Source organism: Rhinolophus ferrumequinum, chromosome 5 (genome assembly GCF_004115265.2).
Source record: "Rhinolophus ferrumequinum isolate MPI-CBG mRhiFer1 chromosome 5, mRhiFer1_v1.p, whole genome shotgun sequence".
Taxonomy (NCBI): domain Eukaryota; kingdom Metazoa; phylum Chordata; class Mammalia; order Chiroptera; family Rhinolophidae; genus Rhinolophus; species Rhinolophus ferrumequinum.
In genome coordinates, this window is record NC_046288.1 from 87,144,046 (window position 1) to 87,162,736 (window position 18,691).

Consider the following 18,691-nt stretch of genomic DNA (forward strand, 5'->3'; position numbering starts at 1 on the left):
AAATTGGATACATAGCTTGATGTAGCTGGGAGTAAGGTTGGTCTCTGCGTGGGTACTGCCCTCGCTGCAACGAGAGGCACAGGCTGTGGCCAGAGCCTGGTTAGGCGGCTCTGCTGAGTTCCTTGCAGCCTGTCCCTTGTTGGCTGTGACTGTCAGGACAGGGAGGGTTTGAGGGACCCGCCACAGGACAGGTCTGACCCTGCCCTTCACAGGCAGAAACGGGCTCAGGACAGAAGAGACGCTGGCCGGGAGGGAGGGGGACGGGTTGGTTGGTGGGGGTCCAGCGGTGCCCTGCGCCAGCTGCACCTGCCCATTACAGGCTGCGAGCTTGTCCTTCAGTGTCCCCATCTGTAAAAGGAGCAGCTAAACTAGACATTTCCCTGCTTTCTTCCACTCCCGATTGGCGGCTTCTCAACTGCCTTGATAGGTCATTAAGAATACTGCCACTTCTGTGATGGGTGTTGCTGTGTGCCACACAGTATTCTGGGTACTTCATGTATGTTAGCACACACATTCACAAAGGACCCTCAAAGTACAGAGAGGTTAAGTTACTTGCTCGAGGTCACACAGCAATAAGTAGTGGAGCTGGAATTTGAACTGGGACAGTGTGTTCCAGAGGTCAGGCCCTCATAACTGGCACTGAGCTAGGTGCAGAGGGATGACCGACAGGTGGGAAGAAGCTGGGTTGTGTGTGCTATAAACAGTGTGCCTCTGAAGTTAAGTTAGAGTGTGTGGCCAGCCACCTAGAGCTAGATTTGTGACAAGCAGGGGAGAGGTTTCTAGTGACAGGCGAGATGAGTGGAAGATTGTGAAACTGAAAGAGAATTGTATGGGCTAGTTGTCTCAGTATTGGGTTGTAGATGGTGGTCTGTCGCTGCTGCAGTTGGAAGACAGTCTCTTCATCGTGCACAAAGCCTGGGCTGTGCCTGGCTCTGGCTGGGCACTGAGAGCTGCGGGGCACGGTTCATGCTCCAGACATGCAGGCGAAGTGGCCTGCCTCGCACGGCTGTTTTGTGGGTGGACACCGAATGTGCAGCTGCCTGGGGCCCAGAAGAGCAGACTGGGACCTGGGCAGCCCTGTGAGCCATAGAGTGTGGACAGAGGGCTCTGTGGCTTCCCGCTGGGCCTAACAGAGCCCAGGACAGCACTTCGGGGCAGGAGGGCAGGAGGCCGGAGTGAACTGGGGACCTGGAAGGGGCCTACGGGTGTGTGTGTTGTGGGGGCTCGGGGGAAGGCCAGTACAAGCGGAGTGAGCAGGAGGGGAAGGGGCCCTGGGCTTCATTTGTTGTTTTTGCCACTTTGCACAAACGCCTTTGGGCGGCTGGTACATGCGTCTGGACCACTGTGGATTCGAGCATCCTCGCTGATTTTTAGGACTCAGGAACTGCAGGGCTTAGTAGAAAGCCACCTGTCAGGGAAGAGGACCTCCCTGCGCCACCCCCCCACCCCAAACTCCCCAAGCCTGGGAGCCCGGAGAGGCCCGCCCAGAGTTGGTCTGTCCTGTCAGGCCTTGCTGGTTGTGTTCACGTGCAGCCTGCCCATCTGAGACCCCCGGCCCCTGCCACTCTCCCCCGGGTGGCAGCTCCTTCACCCCAGCTCTGGAAGGGAGGGCTCCCCGGTGTTTTCCAGGCACCAGGAAGTGGTGGGGAGTTTGCGGTGTGCTCTGGGCAGACGGGTGTCTGGTTGAGGTCCATGGGAGGCCCGAGACATGGCTGTTCTCTCTCCTTTTTCTAGGCATGTCCCGTTGGGCGGCTGTGTCGCGCTCCACCCCGTGTACCTTTCCTTCAGAGGTGATGCCCTGGGCGGCTGGACTCGGAGGCCCGAGCGCACGTGCGCCGTGGCCCGAGGCCCGTGGGCCCCCGCCTCGGCCGGTCTGCTTGTCACCGGGCCGCGGGTCCTTCCCGCGCGCTGCTGGCACTCGTCGCCCGTGCTGGCCGACGACTCCGTGGTGGAGAAGTCGCTCAAGTCCCTGAAGGACAAGAACAAGAAGCTGGAGGAGGGAGGCCCCGTGTACAGCCCCCCCGCGGAGGTGGCCGTGAAGAAGTCCCTGGGGCAGCGGGTCCTGGACGAGCTGAAGCACTACTACCACGGCTTCCGCCTGCTGTGGATCGACACCAAGATCGCTGCGCGCATGCTCTGGCGCATCCTCCACGGCCACAGCCTCACCCGCCGCGAGCGCAGGCAGGTAATGCACGCGAGCGACGTCCTGTTCCGCCCCTGCGGCTGCTTTGAAACACTTCCGGCCTTTTATTCTGCTTGGGAGAAAAGAAAAGGCTCAGGACACCTGTGGACAAGCGAACGTCACCCGTGTACCGGGGCGACACGCCACGCTGCTGACGTTCAATGCCTCTGCTGCCAGAGGTTTTCAGGGCTCGCGTTTCTGCGCTTGGCTTCTCCTTCCTGCCGACCTTCCGCGGCGGCTGGATTGTTTCTTCTGCAGGCGAACCGCCTTTTCTGTCTCCTTGCTTCTCATGTCCTAGGGCTGTGCATTTCCTTCTGTGGAGTTTCAGTTATTGTTTGGGATCTGTGCTCCTCACCCAGAGGTCTCGCGTGTCATCAGCTCCAGAACCTTCCTGCTCCCCCGCTCTGGGCTCTCAGGAGCTTCCGGTTGGGCATTTGGTACACAGCCCGTTCTGTCCCCCACAGCTCTTAGAATTTTTGAGTCTTGTTTTCCAGGTGCTCAGACCTCTGGGACTCTTACTTGGTCTGTGAAATAACTGGCAGTTACTCTGTAAGCTTTACTTTCTTCCCTTGTTTTCCTTTTTTGCTGAGTCCCAGGGGACAAGAGACAGCTTCAAGCTGTCAGTGCCCTAAGATCCCCCAAGGAAAGGCACAGAAATGCCCCTTCCCTCAAAACTGACCCTCAGAGGGTTCCTTCATGAGAAAATGGGGCCTTTTCCACATCTTGGGAATTAGCTGTTATCTGTGCCAGAAACTGGCTTCTCGTTTTATACTTGTTCTCAGGAACTGCATTGAGCACACAGGTTGTTTTAGTTTAACTGGCTGGACTCTCCCCAGGGATGCTCTTTTAGAAGGGCACCGATTGGAAATTTGAAGAAAGAGCAGTTTATTAGAAGTTCAGAATCATCCTGTGAGCATCCGTGGGTCTCTGATCACAACGCCCGTTGTCTTTTCCGTGATGACAAGATAATAACGCCTCCTGAGCCAGGCTTCCTGTGTGCCTCCCATCCTGTTCTGCTGAGAAAGTTCGTTTTGGGTTATTTTTGTTTGTTTTGTTTTGCTACTTCATTGAAGACAGTATGAGCCTTGAAGGAGAAAAGTCGGAGCAGATGATGAGTCTCAGGGCGAGGTCCCAGCATGGACACGGCTTCGGCAGTGGTGGCAGGTCCCTGTCGGTGTTGTGAAGGGGGGCTGTGCAGCTGTGCTGTTTTCCCCTTGGTTTAGGGCTTCATCGGTCATTGCAATGTGAACAGAATGTTCATGGCCCTGACACTTCCAGAGCAGTGACTCTTAAAATGAAGATACTTACAAAGGCAAAGGAAAATCACGTTAGAAAGTTTAAAATGTGTTAATACAGTTGATGTAAGTGTTGCCCTAGTGGGAGGGACGTTTGAAATGTGAATGTAAATTTATGCAACTTGAGTGCTTGCTCGTCACATTCAGTGGGGAATGACCAAAGTGTCTGAGAACTGCTGAGGAACAGAGGCATTTGGGAAGTACTTCTCTGTCCCTACTTTGGAATTGGGGACCTACAGCGTTCAGTGAAAGGAGGGTTTCTGTCTCCTAGACGCTCACCCTGACACAGGAGATTTGGCTTCTGTGTAGAAATGCTTGGAAGTGACAGGACAAATGTAATGCTGAGTGAAGTCACAGCCTGAACTGTGTGGACACGTATGTGGAGTGGCCGTGCAGGGAGAGACCATCCCCTAATAAGCCTTAGCTCCTGGCCTGAGTCAGCGGAGTTTTCTCTCCAACACCTTGAGACAGGACAGTGCGGCCGACGCCTGTTGTGGGGCAGCTGGGTCAGTGGGCACCCCAGTTCTGCCTGCAGTGCGTGCACTCCCGGGCCCTTTCCCCAGGGCAGCTCCACCGTGCTTGCTCACGGCGATCCTCGTAGGGTGACCAAACTGCTACCCCGCCCTCTGGTGCCAAGGCCACGGTTGAAGTTACCGCCTGGCTTATGAGTCCCTGTGAATGAATCTGCTAGTTTGTGACTTAGCTCCTGGCTTTAAGTGACTCTCATCCGGTCTTTGATCCTTGGTGCGATTGAACCTTCTGCTCCCTTTCCGTCTGGTGACCGGGCCTAGCAGCATTGACACCTGGTAACCGTGAGCACACCTGGCCCCTAGCCCTTGGCGTCTTGCTGCCCCATGAAGGGGAGCCAGGGCTCCTTGGAAACATGGCTGATGCAGGGCTGGGGCAGCAATGTCCAGGGTGAACCTGTGCCAGAACCTGCGAAAAGGCTCGGAAATAAACGAGGGGTCACTTCCGGGATAGCCAGTGGGGAACAAAACAGGACGTTTTCATTTTCCCAGCAATATTGCCTGGTTCCCTACTGTTTGATGCTATTGGCAATGGAATTTTTTTTTATTGTGGTAAAATACACAAGCTAAATTTTACAGTTTTAACCATTTTTAAGTACACTTCGTGTTGTGTGACCATTCCCACCGCCCTCCCAGGATTCTGTCCCCCAAGCTGACACTTGGTCCCCTCTCCGTCCCCCAGCCCCTGGCAGCCACCGTTTTCCTTTTTGTTTATGAATCTGACCACGTTAGGGACCTCCTGTAAGTGGGGTCACACACTGTGTGTCCTTCTGTGTCTGGCTTATTTCACTCAGCAGTGTCCTCCAGGTCCATCTGTGTTGTAGCAGGTGTCAGAATGTCCTTCCTTTTGAGGCCGAATAATATTCCATTGTGTGTGTAGACCACGTTTTGTTCATTCATCCTGCAGTGCACACTTGAGTTGTTTCTACCTTTTGGCTATTGCAGGTAAATGGAATTTTTAAATTTTCAGTTTCCAGTTGTTGATTGCTAGTATGTAGAAATACAGTTGATTTATATATATTGGTCTTGTATCTCGCAGACTTAGAAACTCAGTTATTAGTTCTAATACCTTTTTTGTAAATTTCATCAGTTTTTATCAGGAATAGATTTTGTCAAATGTGTTTTCTACTTAGGTGATCGTGTGGTTTTACTTATTTTAGTTCTATTGAATGGATGAGATTGTTAGATTAGATTAAAATAAAGCAATACCCAACTATAAGCATGCTATAAAAAAACACACCTTAGAAAAACACATAGATTAAAAGTAAAAGAATGGAAAAGTGTCAGTGGTGCTAACACTAGTCACCAGAAAGCTGGTGTGGCCACATTGATAGCAAAGCAAGTTTCAGAGTGAAGGTTACTAGGGGTGATAGACACCACTTCTTGAGGACCAAGGGGCCAGGTCATCAAGAGAACAGCATTCACAACACTAGCGTCAGACGAACTCGAAAGAACTGCACGTGCGGGAACTATCCAGAAAAGCAAAATTTATAGACACAGATCAAATCACTGTTTGCCTAGGGCTGAGAGTGGAAATGGAGACAACTACAAATGGACACAGTGGAACTTCTTGGCATGATGAAAACGTTCTAAAGCTGGATTTTGGTGATGGTTTCACAATCTATAGATTCAGCAAAAATCATTGCATTATACATTTAAAATGGGTGAATGTTGTGGTATGTAAGTTAGCCTCAATAGAACTGCTAAAAAATTTTAATGGAGAAACATCGACACACACAGGCACCAACTTGGAGGGTCTTTCCATGGCCAAATCTGGGACCATTTGAGCACAAAAATAAAAATAGAAATGAATTGTAAACAAATGAAAAATGTAGGAATCCGTGAGTCCATTTTGATAATAAAAAATGTGCAAGAGAGCAGGCCTGGTAAATGGGGAGATGGGCTTGCATCAGGAAGTTGCTGTGCGGGGAGCATCAGAGGAGAGACGGGTTTGGGAGACGCATGGGTGAGTGTGTCCAGGGACAAAGGTGGGTGTGCACATGGCCTCCGACTGATTGCTCACAAGTTGCTTATTCCTGACCCCCGCCCAGGAAGGGCAGCCATCACTGCAGGCGCTGCTCCACGGGAACATGTCACATAGACCCAGTTGTGCAGACATCAGACAAGCCCCAACGAGGCTGTTTCTGGAAATGCCGCCACTCTTCCACAGAACGCTCACTAGTTAGAGTGGACACGTAGATGACGGCATGGAGAGGAGCAGTCTCGGTTCCTGTGAGCCTGACAGCTTTGGTGGGAGTGGCAGTGCACTAAGTTGACTGACTGGAGAGAACATTTTACTGCCTAGGGACCCAGCCGATGGTTCCCAGGCATTTTTGGTCACCCCAAGTTGCCATTTCTTTAATGGCATCAGCAGTAATTTATAGTGATGAAGCACTTCGATTTTTTTCTAATGATTGCTATGTAATGCAGCCTTAAATCTAACCATCTCAGGAAAAACCAGAGAAATGCATAGCTAACAGTCCTTCCTGTGGAGCGTTTGGGGTGGGGGGTGTGGCCCCAGCCTTCCCCGGTGGCCTGCCTGCTGCCAGTAGTGACCAGCCCTCAACCTGTCACTCCCCTTGGCTAGCGCCAACACGTGGCAGCACTGCGTCTGCCTCAAGCTGTTTCCGTAGAGCAGGACCCCCAGTGGGCAGGCGCCTGCCATGCCTCTGGGTGGCAGGCAGCATCTGGTGGTGGTGCCCTGAAGGCCGCGGCACGATGTTTGGGTGCTGGACAAAGAAATGGCCTTCGGGAGTTGCCTGGTGAGCTGCTTGGAGCCTACAGCTCCCGCCAGTGGGCCTCACCTGCGACCCCCGCCCCACCCTGCCCCTTTGCTCCGCCTCTTTGCAGTTTCTCCGGATTTGTGCTGACCTCTTCCGCCTGGTCCCCTTCCTGGTCTTCGTGGTGGTGCCGTTCATGGAGTTCCTGCTTCCTGTCGTGGTGAAGCTCTTCCCCAACATGCTGCCATCCACGTTTGAGACACAGTCCATCAAGGTGACGGCCGCACGGGGCTGGCAATTCAAATGCGGTTTCCACGGCTGCGTGGCTTGTGACGGACACTCCAGATGTTAGATACTTTGAAGTTGTGTCTCTGTAATTTAGTCGTGCTGTGCTGCAAATATTTCATAGGTGCTGGGTTTCCCATCTGGTTCTCTTAAAATGTTTTAAAATGTGGTTTCTCTAGCCCAGTGTTCTTTAAGCCACAGCTTGAGAGCCATTCGGGGTTAGGACCCGTCTCGGCCCATATTGGTCAACAGGGTCTCTTGGGGACGCGTGTGCCTGGCTGAGAGTGTGTCGCCCGGCAGCGTTGGCTCTGCCCCAGCTGAGCTGAAGCGGGGTTCACACCACACAGCTCACAACACGTGTGTGGAACGGGGCTGGAGGAGAAGGCTTTAGCTCTGCCCGTCCCGGGGGAGGAAGCGTCTCCGTGGGTGCCTGGGCTGACGTGGCAGCTGGGCTTGCAGGCCACCGACGGGGAGTGCAGCGCCCTGTGTGCCCTTGCAGGAGGAGAGGCTGAAGAAGGAGCTGCGGGTCAAGCTGGAGCTGGCCAAGTTTCTGCAGGACACCATTGAAGAGATGGCCCTGAAGAACAAGGCGGCCAAGGGCAGCGCCGCCAAAGACTTCTCTGTGTTTTTCCAGAAGGTCCGTACGGAGCCCCTGGGGCCGCACCCATTGGTGCTGGGTGCTGGTTAGAGCCTCGGGCCGCCCTGCCTTCCTGGGGAGCGGGCCTCATTACCGTGCTGCCCTCTTTTCTCCTGTAGGGACGAGTGGCACCCCAGGTGGGCAGTGGCTGGTGCCGTGGGGGTTTGACCAGGAGGCTCCCCGTGCTCAGTGAGGTTGAGCCTCTGTCCTGAGAACTGGAACCTGCTGACATTCAGAGTTACTTGCCTGTGTCTCTGACTTTGCAGCAGACCCGGGGAGGGAGAGTTTGGCACCACAGCCACGTCCGCGGTGGGGAGAGGGTGGCAGGGCCTCCTGCCCGGCAGTGAGAGGCCCATGGCCCTCTTCCCAGTCACTAAACATATTTAACGCCTGCTGACGTGTCATTACATGAGTGCCAGCCTGCTGTGACCCCAAACAGCACTGTGATAAGTATCTTTTCACATGGATTTTTGCCGCAGGAAAGGTGCAGCTCCCCGGGGGGCAGTGGGGGCGCTGAGGAACCTGCCCCCACTGTGCATAACCTTAGCATTGCTCTTGCAGATCCGAGAGACGGGGGAGAGACCCAGCAATGAGGAAATCTTGCGATTTTCCAAGTTGTTTGAGGACGAGCTGACGCTGGATAACCTCACGCGGCCGCAGCTGGTGGCGCTGTGCAAGCTGCTGGAGCTCCAGTCCATTGGCACCAACAACTTCCTGCGCTTCCAGCTGACCATGCGGCTGCGTTCCATCAAGGCGGACGACAAGGTGAGCACGGGCCTGAGCGAGGAGCTGAAGCCTCTGGTGTGCCTGCGCGTGGGTGGGTGCGTGTGTGTGGGTGCGTGTGCATGTGGGTGCATGCATGTGCGTGCGTTGTGTGTGGGTGCGTGCGTGTGCATGCGTGCGTGTGTGTGCAGGGTGTGGGTGCATGTGCGTGGGTGCATGCGTGTTCAGGGGTGTGGGTGCGTGGGTGTCTGCTGGGCTCACTGTTGGGGTCGTGCGGTCCATACAGTTTTCCACCTGCGTGAGCACGGGCCTGAGCGAGGAGCTGAAGCCTCTGGTGTGCCTGCGCGTGGTGGGTGCGTGTGTGTGGGTGCGTGTGCATGTGGGTGCATGCATGTGCGTGCGTGTGTGTGGGTGCGTGCGTGTGCATGCGTGCGTGTGTGTGCAGGGGTGTGGGTGCATGTGCGTGGGTGCATGCGTGTTCAGGGGTGTGGGTGCGTGGGTGTCTGCTGGGCTCACTGTTGGGGTCGTGCGGTCCATACAGTTTTCCACCTGCGTGAGCACGGGCCTGAGCGAGGAGCTGAAGCCTCTGGTGTGCCTGCGCGTGGTGGGTGCGTGTGTGGTGGGTGCGTGTGCATGTGGGTGCATGCATGTGCGTGCGTGTGTGTGGGGTGCGTGCGTGTGCATGCGTGCGTGTGTGTGCAGGGGTGTGGGTGCATGTGCGTGGGTGCATGCGTGTTCAGGGGTGTGGGTGCGTGGGTGTCTGCTGGGCTCACTGTTGGGGTCGTGCGGTCCATACAGTTTTCCACCTGCGTGACGTTAGGAGAGCTTCCCGTGTGCTAAGTATTGAAAAGATGAATTTTAATGCCTGCTGACGCTTCATTACATGGATGCGTCACAACTTACTAACGTTACTTTTAGCCAGCCTTCTGCAGCCCCAAACAGCACTGTGATAAGTCACATGGATTTTCGCCGCAGGTCTTTGATTTCCTTAATGTAGTGACCTAGAACTGGGCTCCGACGTAAAGGGCAGGAAGTCAAAAGCTGCCTGGGCTCAAGACCACTGGCCCTTCCCACCCGCCTGCCCACAGCCTGGCGGCTCCCATGGACCTTCTGGGGAGGATTCAGGAAACATCTCTCCATTTCTCTAGAAACTGTTTGCCTTAAGAATCTACAGTGTCTGATATTCCAACAGCTTTTCACATCTTTTTACTTTTAAGCTTCGTGAGTCCGTTTATCTACAGCGTGTTTGTCATTGTTCCCATACAGTTTGACAATGCCTGCCTTCTAATTGGAGGGTTTAGGACACACTCTTCCCACCTATTTACGTTACACTTAATCATCTGGATGAATCAAGTACTTTTTTATTATTCCACCCCCACTAGCTCGGTACTGTCATTGTAGCAGTTCCCTAGAGTTCTCTACAAGTTTTCTTCACTCGTAGGAGCCTCAGAGGAGTAAGTGCTTTCCCACCCCTCCCCCATCAGTGCTGCCCCTGGAGGTGAGCCCCCCCCACTTGCGTCTCTGCCTCTGCCTGGTCGCCCTACATCTCACATCCCAGATGTTGACGGTACGCCCCATGTTTACCCCCCATTTCCATCCAGACCATCTCCCGTTATCATTTCTGTGTGATGACTTCTCTTAGTTTCTGTTTGTGTGGATGTGTCTTTTTTTCCCTTTAGGTTTCAGGGTATTTTTTGCCAGGTACAGAGCTGCAGGCTGGCCGTTGTTTTCTTTCTAGACTTTGCAGTGCCATTCAGTGAGTTGGCAGCCAATGGGCCTGTTACTGCTCCTTAGGTGTCCCTCTCTTTGCAGCGTCTGAGGTTTTCTTCGTTTGGGATTTTAGCCATTTGATGACAATAAGGTGCCTGGGTGTGTCTGTCTGCAGTTCTCGTGTGGACTGATCTAGTGCTTCCACCGTCTCCCCTCAAGTGTGTCTCCTCCCAGATCCCGTTCATTTCTCCCTTCCATTCTGCCACGCCCTGAGCCTCACTTGCCCTTCTCTGTACTCTGCGTCCTTTTGTACTTGCGGTTACTGATCTCTCTTCAGGTTCTAATTACTCTTAAATCATCTCCTGAGTTCTTAATTTCAAGTCCTAGAAAGAGTTGTGTTTTTTTTTTAAGATTTCAGTTCTCAGGTGCAACTGTCCATCTTGTCTGTTTTTTCCTGAACATGCTAATTGTAGTACATGTCTGATTTTCCAGTAAAGAGGGATCTGTAGGTCTTTTTTTGTTTTCGTTCCTGGTTTTTGTTTGTACTATTTAGCTTTTCTTAAATGCAGACACGGAAAAATTCTAGAGGTCTTGGGTGGTGCTGCTCTCCTCCAGGAGGGGCTGTCACCCTGTGGCCATCCACCGAACCAGGGCTGGGCCTGGCATTTCTGCTTTGCCTCTCCCTGCACAGGGCTCCCAGCTCATCACAGTCCGCAAGGCCCTGCTCTGCTTCGCGGAGGCTCTGCCAGCCCCTCACCTCGGCCCTGCTCAGCTTGAAACCTGACCTCAGGTTGGTCCCTACACATCCCTGTGTCTGGACTGCAGCCCTCAGGCTTGTCTGCCTCAGCAGCCCGACTCCAGCTGTTTGCTGTCGCCTAGCTTGACGAGATGTCTCTGCCTCTGAGTAGAGCCTGAGGCCTGCGCTCTCAGCCCGCTCCAAGGGCTGGCGAATGCCGCTGGGTCCCCAGGCAGCTCATCTCCATGCTTGCCTACTCTGTCCTGGTCCGCAGTATCTCAGATCCTGATGAAATGGGATAGCAGCCAGACCTCCGCTCTCGTGAAGGTGGAGTGGGCACGCTTTCCCCTGGACGTGAAGTAGAAAGCAAACAGGAAGACTCTGAGAAGTGGGGAAATGAAGGCTCTGGAACCCCAGGAACAATGCAGTGGGGCTGCTTTGTGCCTCACAGATCCCAGCCTTGGGCCTGAAGAAGTCAGCAACCCAGAAAACGCAGACAAGTGCAAAAGCTTGCCCTCTGCTAAAGCATAGGAAGAGTCTGCCTAGCAGGACAGAAGATTCCAGACAGTAACCGCTCTGCTTCAGCCAGACTCCACAGGAAACACTGACCCTGCCCCCACATGCAACAATAGTGGGTGCTGAGACCTCCACCCCTCCCGACAATCTCAAGATCCTTCCGCCCTCCTCTGGGGTGGTGTCAGTGGAGGTCGGGCTGGCCAGTAATGAGGGAGGTCTGTGCAGACAGAACCCCACTCACCCCTCCCAGCAGAAACAGAAGTAGCTCTCCCCGGGGGTCTGCTGAGGCGAGTGGGGAGCCTGGCAGGAACGAAGCAGCAACGCACCTGTCTCAAAATGTACCTGTGGGTTTGACTGATGGCACAGAGAGCTCAGTGCCAGCGACAGCAGCCTGTTCCCAGTTCCATAGAAACGGGCCTGGCACCCACTCAGGACCACACCAGCCCTTGACACACTTGGACAGGAAGCAGGAGCGAGGGAAGGAGGGAGGAACCATGGCTTGGCCTTTATTACTCGTGTGGTGGGTGTGGCCAGAGACATTCTGGATTGGGCAGGAAGTGAAACACAGAAGTTAGGGTTTGTGGTTGGAAGATTTGAAATACGATTTGCACGCGCCCATGAGAGCCGGGCCGCCGGGAGATGTAAATAACTTTAGCCGTTAGTTTGGATCAGTTGGTGCCAGATCATCAATTACAAGGTCTGTAAAGAGCTGGTTAGAATACTACCCCGTAAGCCACGCCAGACGCATATCCGAGGAGATAGCCAAGACAGACAGGGTTTGAAATAAGACCCGGAATCTCAGAGCATATCATCAAAATGTCCAGGTATCAATCAAAAACTACTGCTAAGAACCAAAAGGATCCCGAAGTGAATGAATAAAGGTGACCAATGGATGGCAGCACTGGGGACAGGTTAGAGAAACTGGACACGATCTTAAATGCTTCCATAGCAGTGATGAAGTGAGTCACATAGAAATGTAGTCGCAGCAAAGAAAAAGAAGACATGAAGAACCAAATGGTAATTTAGGTGAAAAATATAATCCAGAAAGAAAAACTCGGTGGGCTATGCTGCAGAATGGAGAGGACAGAAGACAGGATTGGTGAAATTCAAGATAAAATAACAGAGAGAAAAGGTGAAAAAAATGATCAGAGCCCCAGGGACCTGTGGGACGATTGCAAAACTTCTAACATACTTGTGGGAATTCTGGAAGGAGTGGAGACAGGGCAGGGTCTGGAAAAGTGCTCGAAGAGATGATGGCTGAACACTTACCAAATTCAGTGAAGTAAATCTATAAATTTAAGAAAGTGAGTGAACCCCAGATGGGATAAACCCAAAGAAATCCACACCAAGCTATGTCGTAGTCAAACTAAGCACTTGAGGACAAAGACATAATTGGGAAAGCGGTGAGCGAGAATGGCATCTTACTTCCAGGAAAAACAATACGAATGGCAGCGAATTCTCATCAGAAACCACGAGGCCAGATGGAGGTAGAATAGTAGTTTTCACAGGCTAAAAAAAGAACCGTCAACCCAGAGTCCTGTGTCCAGCAAAAATATCCTGTAGGAACAAGGAGGAAATCAGGTGTTCGCAGGTGAAGCCAAACAGAGGTTTGTCGCCAGTGGACATGTTCTCCAAACATAAAGGAAAGGATAGGAGGAACCTTGACACGTCAGGAAGGAAGAGCGTGGGTTGCAGCGATACAGGGAGACCAGCAGGCTTCCCTTCTCTTCGTGTGTCTTCTAAATTGGGTGTGATGGTTGAAGCAGAAGTGATGACCCGGTGGCCTGTGGAGAGTGTGAGCAGAGTGGGGACGTCGGGCGGTGAGGTTTCCACAGTTCACTGGAACTCGAGTGGTGAGGACACTGACAGCCTGTAACGCTTACGCGTGTCTGTCGTACCTAGAGCAGCCTCTGCAAATACCCTGGAAGGAGGTTCACCCAGGAGCACTCGCGAGAAGTCCCAGTGGGATTCATCTGACCCACCAGAAGATGGGGACCAGAAAGCAAATGCAAAGCAGTTTTTCCACAAGAACCTAAAAGCAGGGACAACCTAGATGTCGTTCTGTGGTCAAGAGGTTAAACCAGGACTGTGTGTGAACCATTCAGGCTTCTCACACAGGAAGGGACGATCGTCAACACCTAACAACCCACGTGGATCCTTGTGGAACCCACGTGGTCGCACACTGGACGATCACGTTCATATCATACGCTGCAAGTGACAATCCCGGAAATCAAGACCAGATTAGAGGTTGCTGGGGTGCAGGGGTGTCTGTCCTGACCCGCTTGGTGTCGCATCCCGGGGGTGGTTGTGGACAGCAGCTTGTGAGGTGTCACCTCTGGGAGAAACCCAGGAGCTCTATGCCTCCTCCAACCATGTGTCCACACATCCTCAGTCATCGCCAGGTAAAGGCATCATTAAGAAAACGGGCAGCGGCCTCCCTGGCAGGGTCACTGTGAGGTGAAACAGGGTCAGGTGAGGCGGGGAGTGGGACCCGCCAGCACAGACGCTGTGGGAGTCGCTCTGCGCTCTGGGCCCGACTCTGGGACACCTGTTTGCTTTTCTCTCTTTTCCCTCAGGCTCGGGGAGGAAGGGGGGGGACTCATCTTCAGAGCTTAGGCTCACCCCTGCTCTCCGTCCCTCCTCTGCCATCCTGCAAACCCTGAGAAAGCCCCGAGGACGAGGCTGCTCTTCAGGTCTCAGGTTGCAGCTGGTCCTGGTCACTGCGTGCTTCTACAAGGTCCCCTCCCTCCATTGGACGGTCCCTGTCCCTGCAAACCCGGAACTGGGGCCTTGGCAGCAGCATTTTGGTACTTGGCAAAGCGGCTTATAATGAGACACTTAGTGCTCCCCAAGTGTGGGCCATAAGCAGCATGAATGTCTAGTGGCTTTTCAGATGACAGCGGGTTGACTTTCTTTACAGCTGATTTCTGAGGAAGGCGTGGACAGCCTCAGCGTCAAGGAGTTGCAGGCGGCGTGTCGGGCTCGAGGCATGCGGGCCCTGGGCGTCACAGAGGACCGCCTGCGGGACCAGCTGAAGCAGGTGCGTGGTCCCGGCTGGTGTGTGCAGTGCGGCTCCCCCTCCCGTCCTGGCGTGGGCTCTGGGGGAAGCTGGGGACATGGACGGGCATGTGGATGGCAGCGGGCTTGGTGATGTGCTTCTTTGGCCTTCACCCCCGCCTGGCCGGGTCCTGGACCTGTCACCCGCAAACCCCAGTGTTGGTCACCTGCCCGTGCACGATGTACTTCGTATCTCTTGCTCCTGGTCACCTGCAGACAGGTGAGGGCTAGGTAACCTCCTTGGAAACTCTGGCATGCTCTGAACCAGGGCCGGGCCTTTGGGGAAATAGGAGCCAGGCCATCCCGCCCTGCTGTGCGCTCAGGACCACTGCACCCTGTCCCTCCAGCACCGCAGGCAGACAGCTGTGACGGCCCGGCAGCAGCAGTGGGAATAGTCAGGCCGCGGCGAGGCAGGGCAGCCTGCCCCGTGATCCAGCCTCACACCAGAAGGCATACGGTGTGCAGGGCCAGCCGTCCCCACCGACGCCGCTGCTGCTGGCGTCCTCCAGCTCACATGCGGCTCTGCCCCCCACACAGCGCGGCCTGCTGTGCCGTGGTTCCCCAGCAGGTCCTGCTCTGCGGTACCAGTGGCCCTGCGTGTGCCCGAGTGCCTGGTGGTTCCCCACATCCTGGAGCAGACTCGGGGTGGCTGATTGTGGGCCAGTGCCCCCAAGATTGTCGGGGTTCAAGTGCTCTGGGTTTTTCTCTGATTATTTCACCCGTATTTGGCATTTTGTCCCTATTCTTACAGTTCCTTCTCATCTCGTCCTTTGTCCTGTGCCCAGATGTTGTCAGGGTCTTTTTGGTCAGTTTGAACACTGTCTTTCAACACTAAAATAGCCTGAAACAGTGCCTGACCCACAGTAGGTGTGTAAAACCTTGACTGTGGAATGAGTTCCTGAACAGCACCTTCAGAGTTCTGTGCCATTTTTAAGTGAAGAGCTTTGCTAGCAGGGAACCTGGCCATCCCTCCCAGGTTCCCGCGCCCTGAAGCCTGGCATCCGGGGTGCCGATTCTACGTCTTTCGGCGGCTCGGGTGAGATTGAGTCATGAAACGCAGCAGTAAATGGACCTGATAGAGCTGGAGAATGTGTCCCAGCGACTCCAGCCCAGTCTGCCCCTCCACCCGTTCCCCAACCAGACCAGCAGCCCTCGCCCAGGTCCCAGGTGTGGGTGGTATAGGCTGCGTGTGAGTCTGGGTCTTGAACCCCCATTCTAGTGGCTGGAGCTGCACCTGCACCAGGAGATCCCGACATCACTACTTATCCTGTCCCGGGCCATGTACCTGCCAGACACCCTGTCGCCCGCCGACCAGCTCAAGTCCACGCTGCAGACCCTCCCGGAGATTGTGGTGCGTGCTGCCCGCCGGAGACCCCTCGCTCCTGGGGGGAGGGCCCGCGGAAGCACACATCCCCGGCCACGGGCACCTGGGCCCACCCCCAGCCCTCCATTCCCTCACGTCTGCCCTTTCTCTGAATAGCGAGGACGCGTGTGGTCCAAGCGCAAGGTGACCCTCGGGTGCCCTGTCTGGTTGGGTCCCAGCGGTGCGCCCGTTGCCTGTGGCAGCCCCACTGGTGATGACAGTGGGCCGTGGGCAGGGGCTGCGGGGCTGTGCGCCAGCTGCTCACAGGCGTCTCCCCTGCAGGCGAAGGAGGCGCAGGTGAAGGTGGCCGAGGTGGAGGGTGAGCAGGTGGACAACAAGGCGAAGCTGGAGGCCACGCTGCAGGAGGAGGCGGCCATCCGGCAGGAGCTTCGCGAGAAGCAGCTGCAGGAGCGCTCGGAGGCCGCAGCCGCGGTAGGTGGCTCTGGGGCCTGAGGCCGGCGCCTGGGGCTGTGCCGCTCCACCTTCCTTCCTCCTGGAACGTTCCGGGTGTGGGCATGCTGGGGGCCGGCGCGTGAGCTGGCCAGGTCTCCTTGGTCCAGGGGCCAGTCCGCACAGGGGGGCAGCTTCGACCCCGTCAAGGCTGTGGGGTGCTCCCGCTCCTGGCACTTGTGCCCACAAGGTGTTCCTTCCCGGAGTCACAGAGTAGCTGCATTCAGCCCTCAGGAAAATGAGATGCTGGGATTTGTAGGGGCCGCGGGTGACCTGGTGAACTTCGGGGCACAGCTGCATGAGCAGTGTGGCTGCACCAGGTCCTCGGAGCACCCCCACTGGGGAGTCCTGCAGGGAGACCTGCAGAAGGCGGGTCACTGCTGCCTCTGGGTGGGCTTTTACATACCGCGACCGGCACCCAGCAGGCTTGTTCACACTGCCCTCTGGCCAGTGGCACGTGTGTGCTGGTGTTGATGCCTCGGGGGCTCTGGTGTGACGTGGGGTGGTGAGCCGCGGCCATCGTACGTTCCAGAAGGAAGTGCAGCCGGAAGTGGTGGCAGAAGCTACCCCTGGGCAGCCGACGGCGGAGCTGCAGCCGGAAGTGGCCGACGTGATCCTGCCATCAGAGACCCTGAAGGACACGGCCCCCATCCTGGAGGGCGTGAAGGTACCTGACACCTGAGACTCCCAGGAGGGACGCAGCTCCAAGCTGAGCAGGAGGGGTGAGGAGGGTGACAGGGGCCGGCCTCGGGCCTGCGCGCCTGGAAAGGGGAGGTGACACAGCGGGAGGGGACGCGGGTGTGGCTCCCCCACAGAGGCCTCTGTTCCCTTCCCAGTCGCCCTGGCTCAGGCGCCCTCCACACCCCTGTCCTGTGATGTGGGGATGCTTGTCTCCAGTGGCCTCGCTATCCTGGGCTAGCCGCTCCCTGGGGATCACGCCTTCTATCTGGAACTCCCAGTGGGCCTGGTGCAGAGCGTGTGGGACACATTGGGGGAGGAGGTGTCTACCAGCCAGATGTCCACGTCCACTGGGCAGCAGGAGTGGGAGAGACCCGGGCAGCCACATTTACGTCGGGACTCTGAGCACCATCATGGCAGGGCTGCCCATGAGGCGAGTGTGTGGGCACCTCAGTGGACGGTGTGTGTCCAGAGGAGGGTGTGCTGAGGGCCAGGTGGATGGCCTGAGGGTTGACCCCTGATGGGCAGCCTGTTGGTGTCAGTGGCTTTGGCAGGGGCAGGTGTGGAGTGGAGGCAGAAGGGAAAGCCACACGGCAGGGGCCTGGGACGACCGGGATGCCCGCCTGCTCCAGGTCCTTACCCTGCGAGGGTCCACACTGTTCACGGAAGAGAGAAAGCACCCAGACGGGGGCTTATGCCAGAGGTGGGCTGTGGCCCACAGAAGCAGTGTGTCAGGAAGGGTGGGGCAGTGGGTGAGGTGTGGCGCTACCAGCCTTGTGGGGTGGCTTTTGGGCCCCGGCGTGGCTTGGGATAAGCCTAGTGGGCCTTTGTTTCACTCCACTGATGGCCGTGAGGCCCATCGGGAGGCCATGCCACTCCTGAGACAGCCCAGGGGACAGATGGAAGTGAACATATGGCATTACTGGTGCATTGAGGCCAGGAGGAAGGGGCTCCCGGCAGCCTGGCCAAGCTGGACTTCTAGGGTGACCTGAGAAGGATCGGGGATTGAGACACAGGGTCATATTTAAAGTAGTGTGGGGCTGGGGTAGGACAGCTGAGTAGGTGGAGACTGGTGGGGCCCACGGAGGGCGTTCTGGGAGAAGGGGCACCTGTCAGTAAGTAGTGCCAGGTGGTTGGCCGTCTTCCATTTCCAGTGGGTTCAAGACTCAGATGTGAAAGGACATTAAGAACTAGCAGAACTTACGAACTAAGGATGCCACAAATTGGTCAGCAAGAAACACCTATGGAAAATGGGAGTGAAGAGCTAGGGTGCATTGAAAAGGCACCAGAGAGTGGAAGAGGAGGCGGCCTCGTGCCTGTGGGCCTGTCTCAGTACTGGCCCAGAGCCTGAGTGGCTTGCTCCAGTAAGGACATTGGGTTTGTAGCTGAAAAGGTTCCCACAGAGCAGCCCAGGCGCCATGGCTTCCCACGTTTCCAAGTTACTGGTGGCCCCCCGCACAGAAGACACCCTTGCAGTGCTGCACTCTGGGCAGAAAGCCCGAGAGCAGGGACTGTCCCAGCTTCTGAGCTGGGGACTCCCTCATGCAAAGCCAGGTAGGCACAGAAATCAGCAGGGCCTCGTGAGCACAGGGGTGAGAGCTTTGCCCAGACTTTTGGCAAATCAAATGCAGTTAGAACAGGATGATGATAGCATGACTTCCTGGGGCTTTTCAAGGGAATAAAAACATCAGTCAGTGTAATGACTGTATTAACAAACTCGGGAGAAAAAAGCCTGTGTGAGACCATCTCAGCGGGTGTGGGAAAAGCACTTGACAGAACCCAGCATCTGTTTCTGATGAGAAAAGTCAGCAG

The 18,691-nt window shown here is 55.4% G+C and overlaps 1 protein-coding gene across 3 annotated transcripts in view; it reads left to right on the top strand.

The window, feature by feature from the left end:
- The window catches only part of LETM1 (leucine zipper and EF-hand containing transmembrane protein 1), a 34,612-nt gene that overhangs the window by 9,535 nt on the left and 6,386 nt on the right, over nt 1–18,691 (top strand). For 2 of the 3 annotated variants that reach the window (XM_033105668.1, XM_033105669.1), the window contains exons 3-10: nt 1,735–2,185; nt 6,855–6,998; nt 7,509–7,646; nt 8,208–8,411; nt 14,252–14,371; nt 15,608–15,739; nt 16,034–16,183; nt 16,734–16,868. In XM_033105668.1, the coding sequence (XP_032961559.1) occupies nt 1,735–2,185; nt 6,855–6,998; nt 7,509–7,646; nt 8,208–8,411; nt 14,252–14,371; nt 15,608–15,739; nt 16,034–16,183; nt 16,734–16,868 (1,474 nt within the window). The remainder of the gene's footprint in view (nt 1–1,734; nt 2,186–6,854; nt 6,999–7,508; nt 7,647–8,207; nt 8,412–14,251; nt 14,372–15,607; nt 15,740–16,033; nt 16,184–16,733; nt 16,869–18,691) is intronic. The other variant, XM_033105670.1, reaches the window with a different exon arrangement.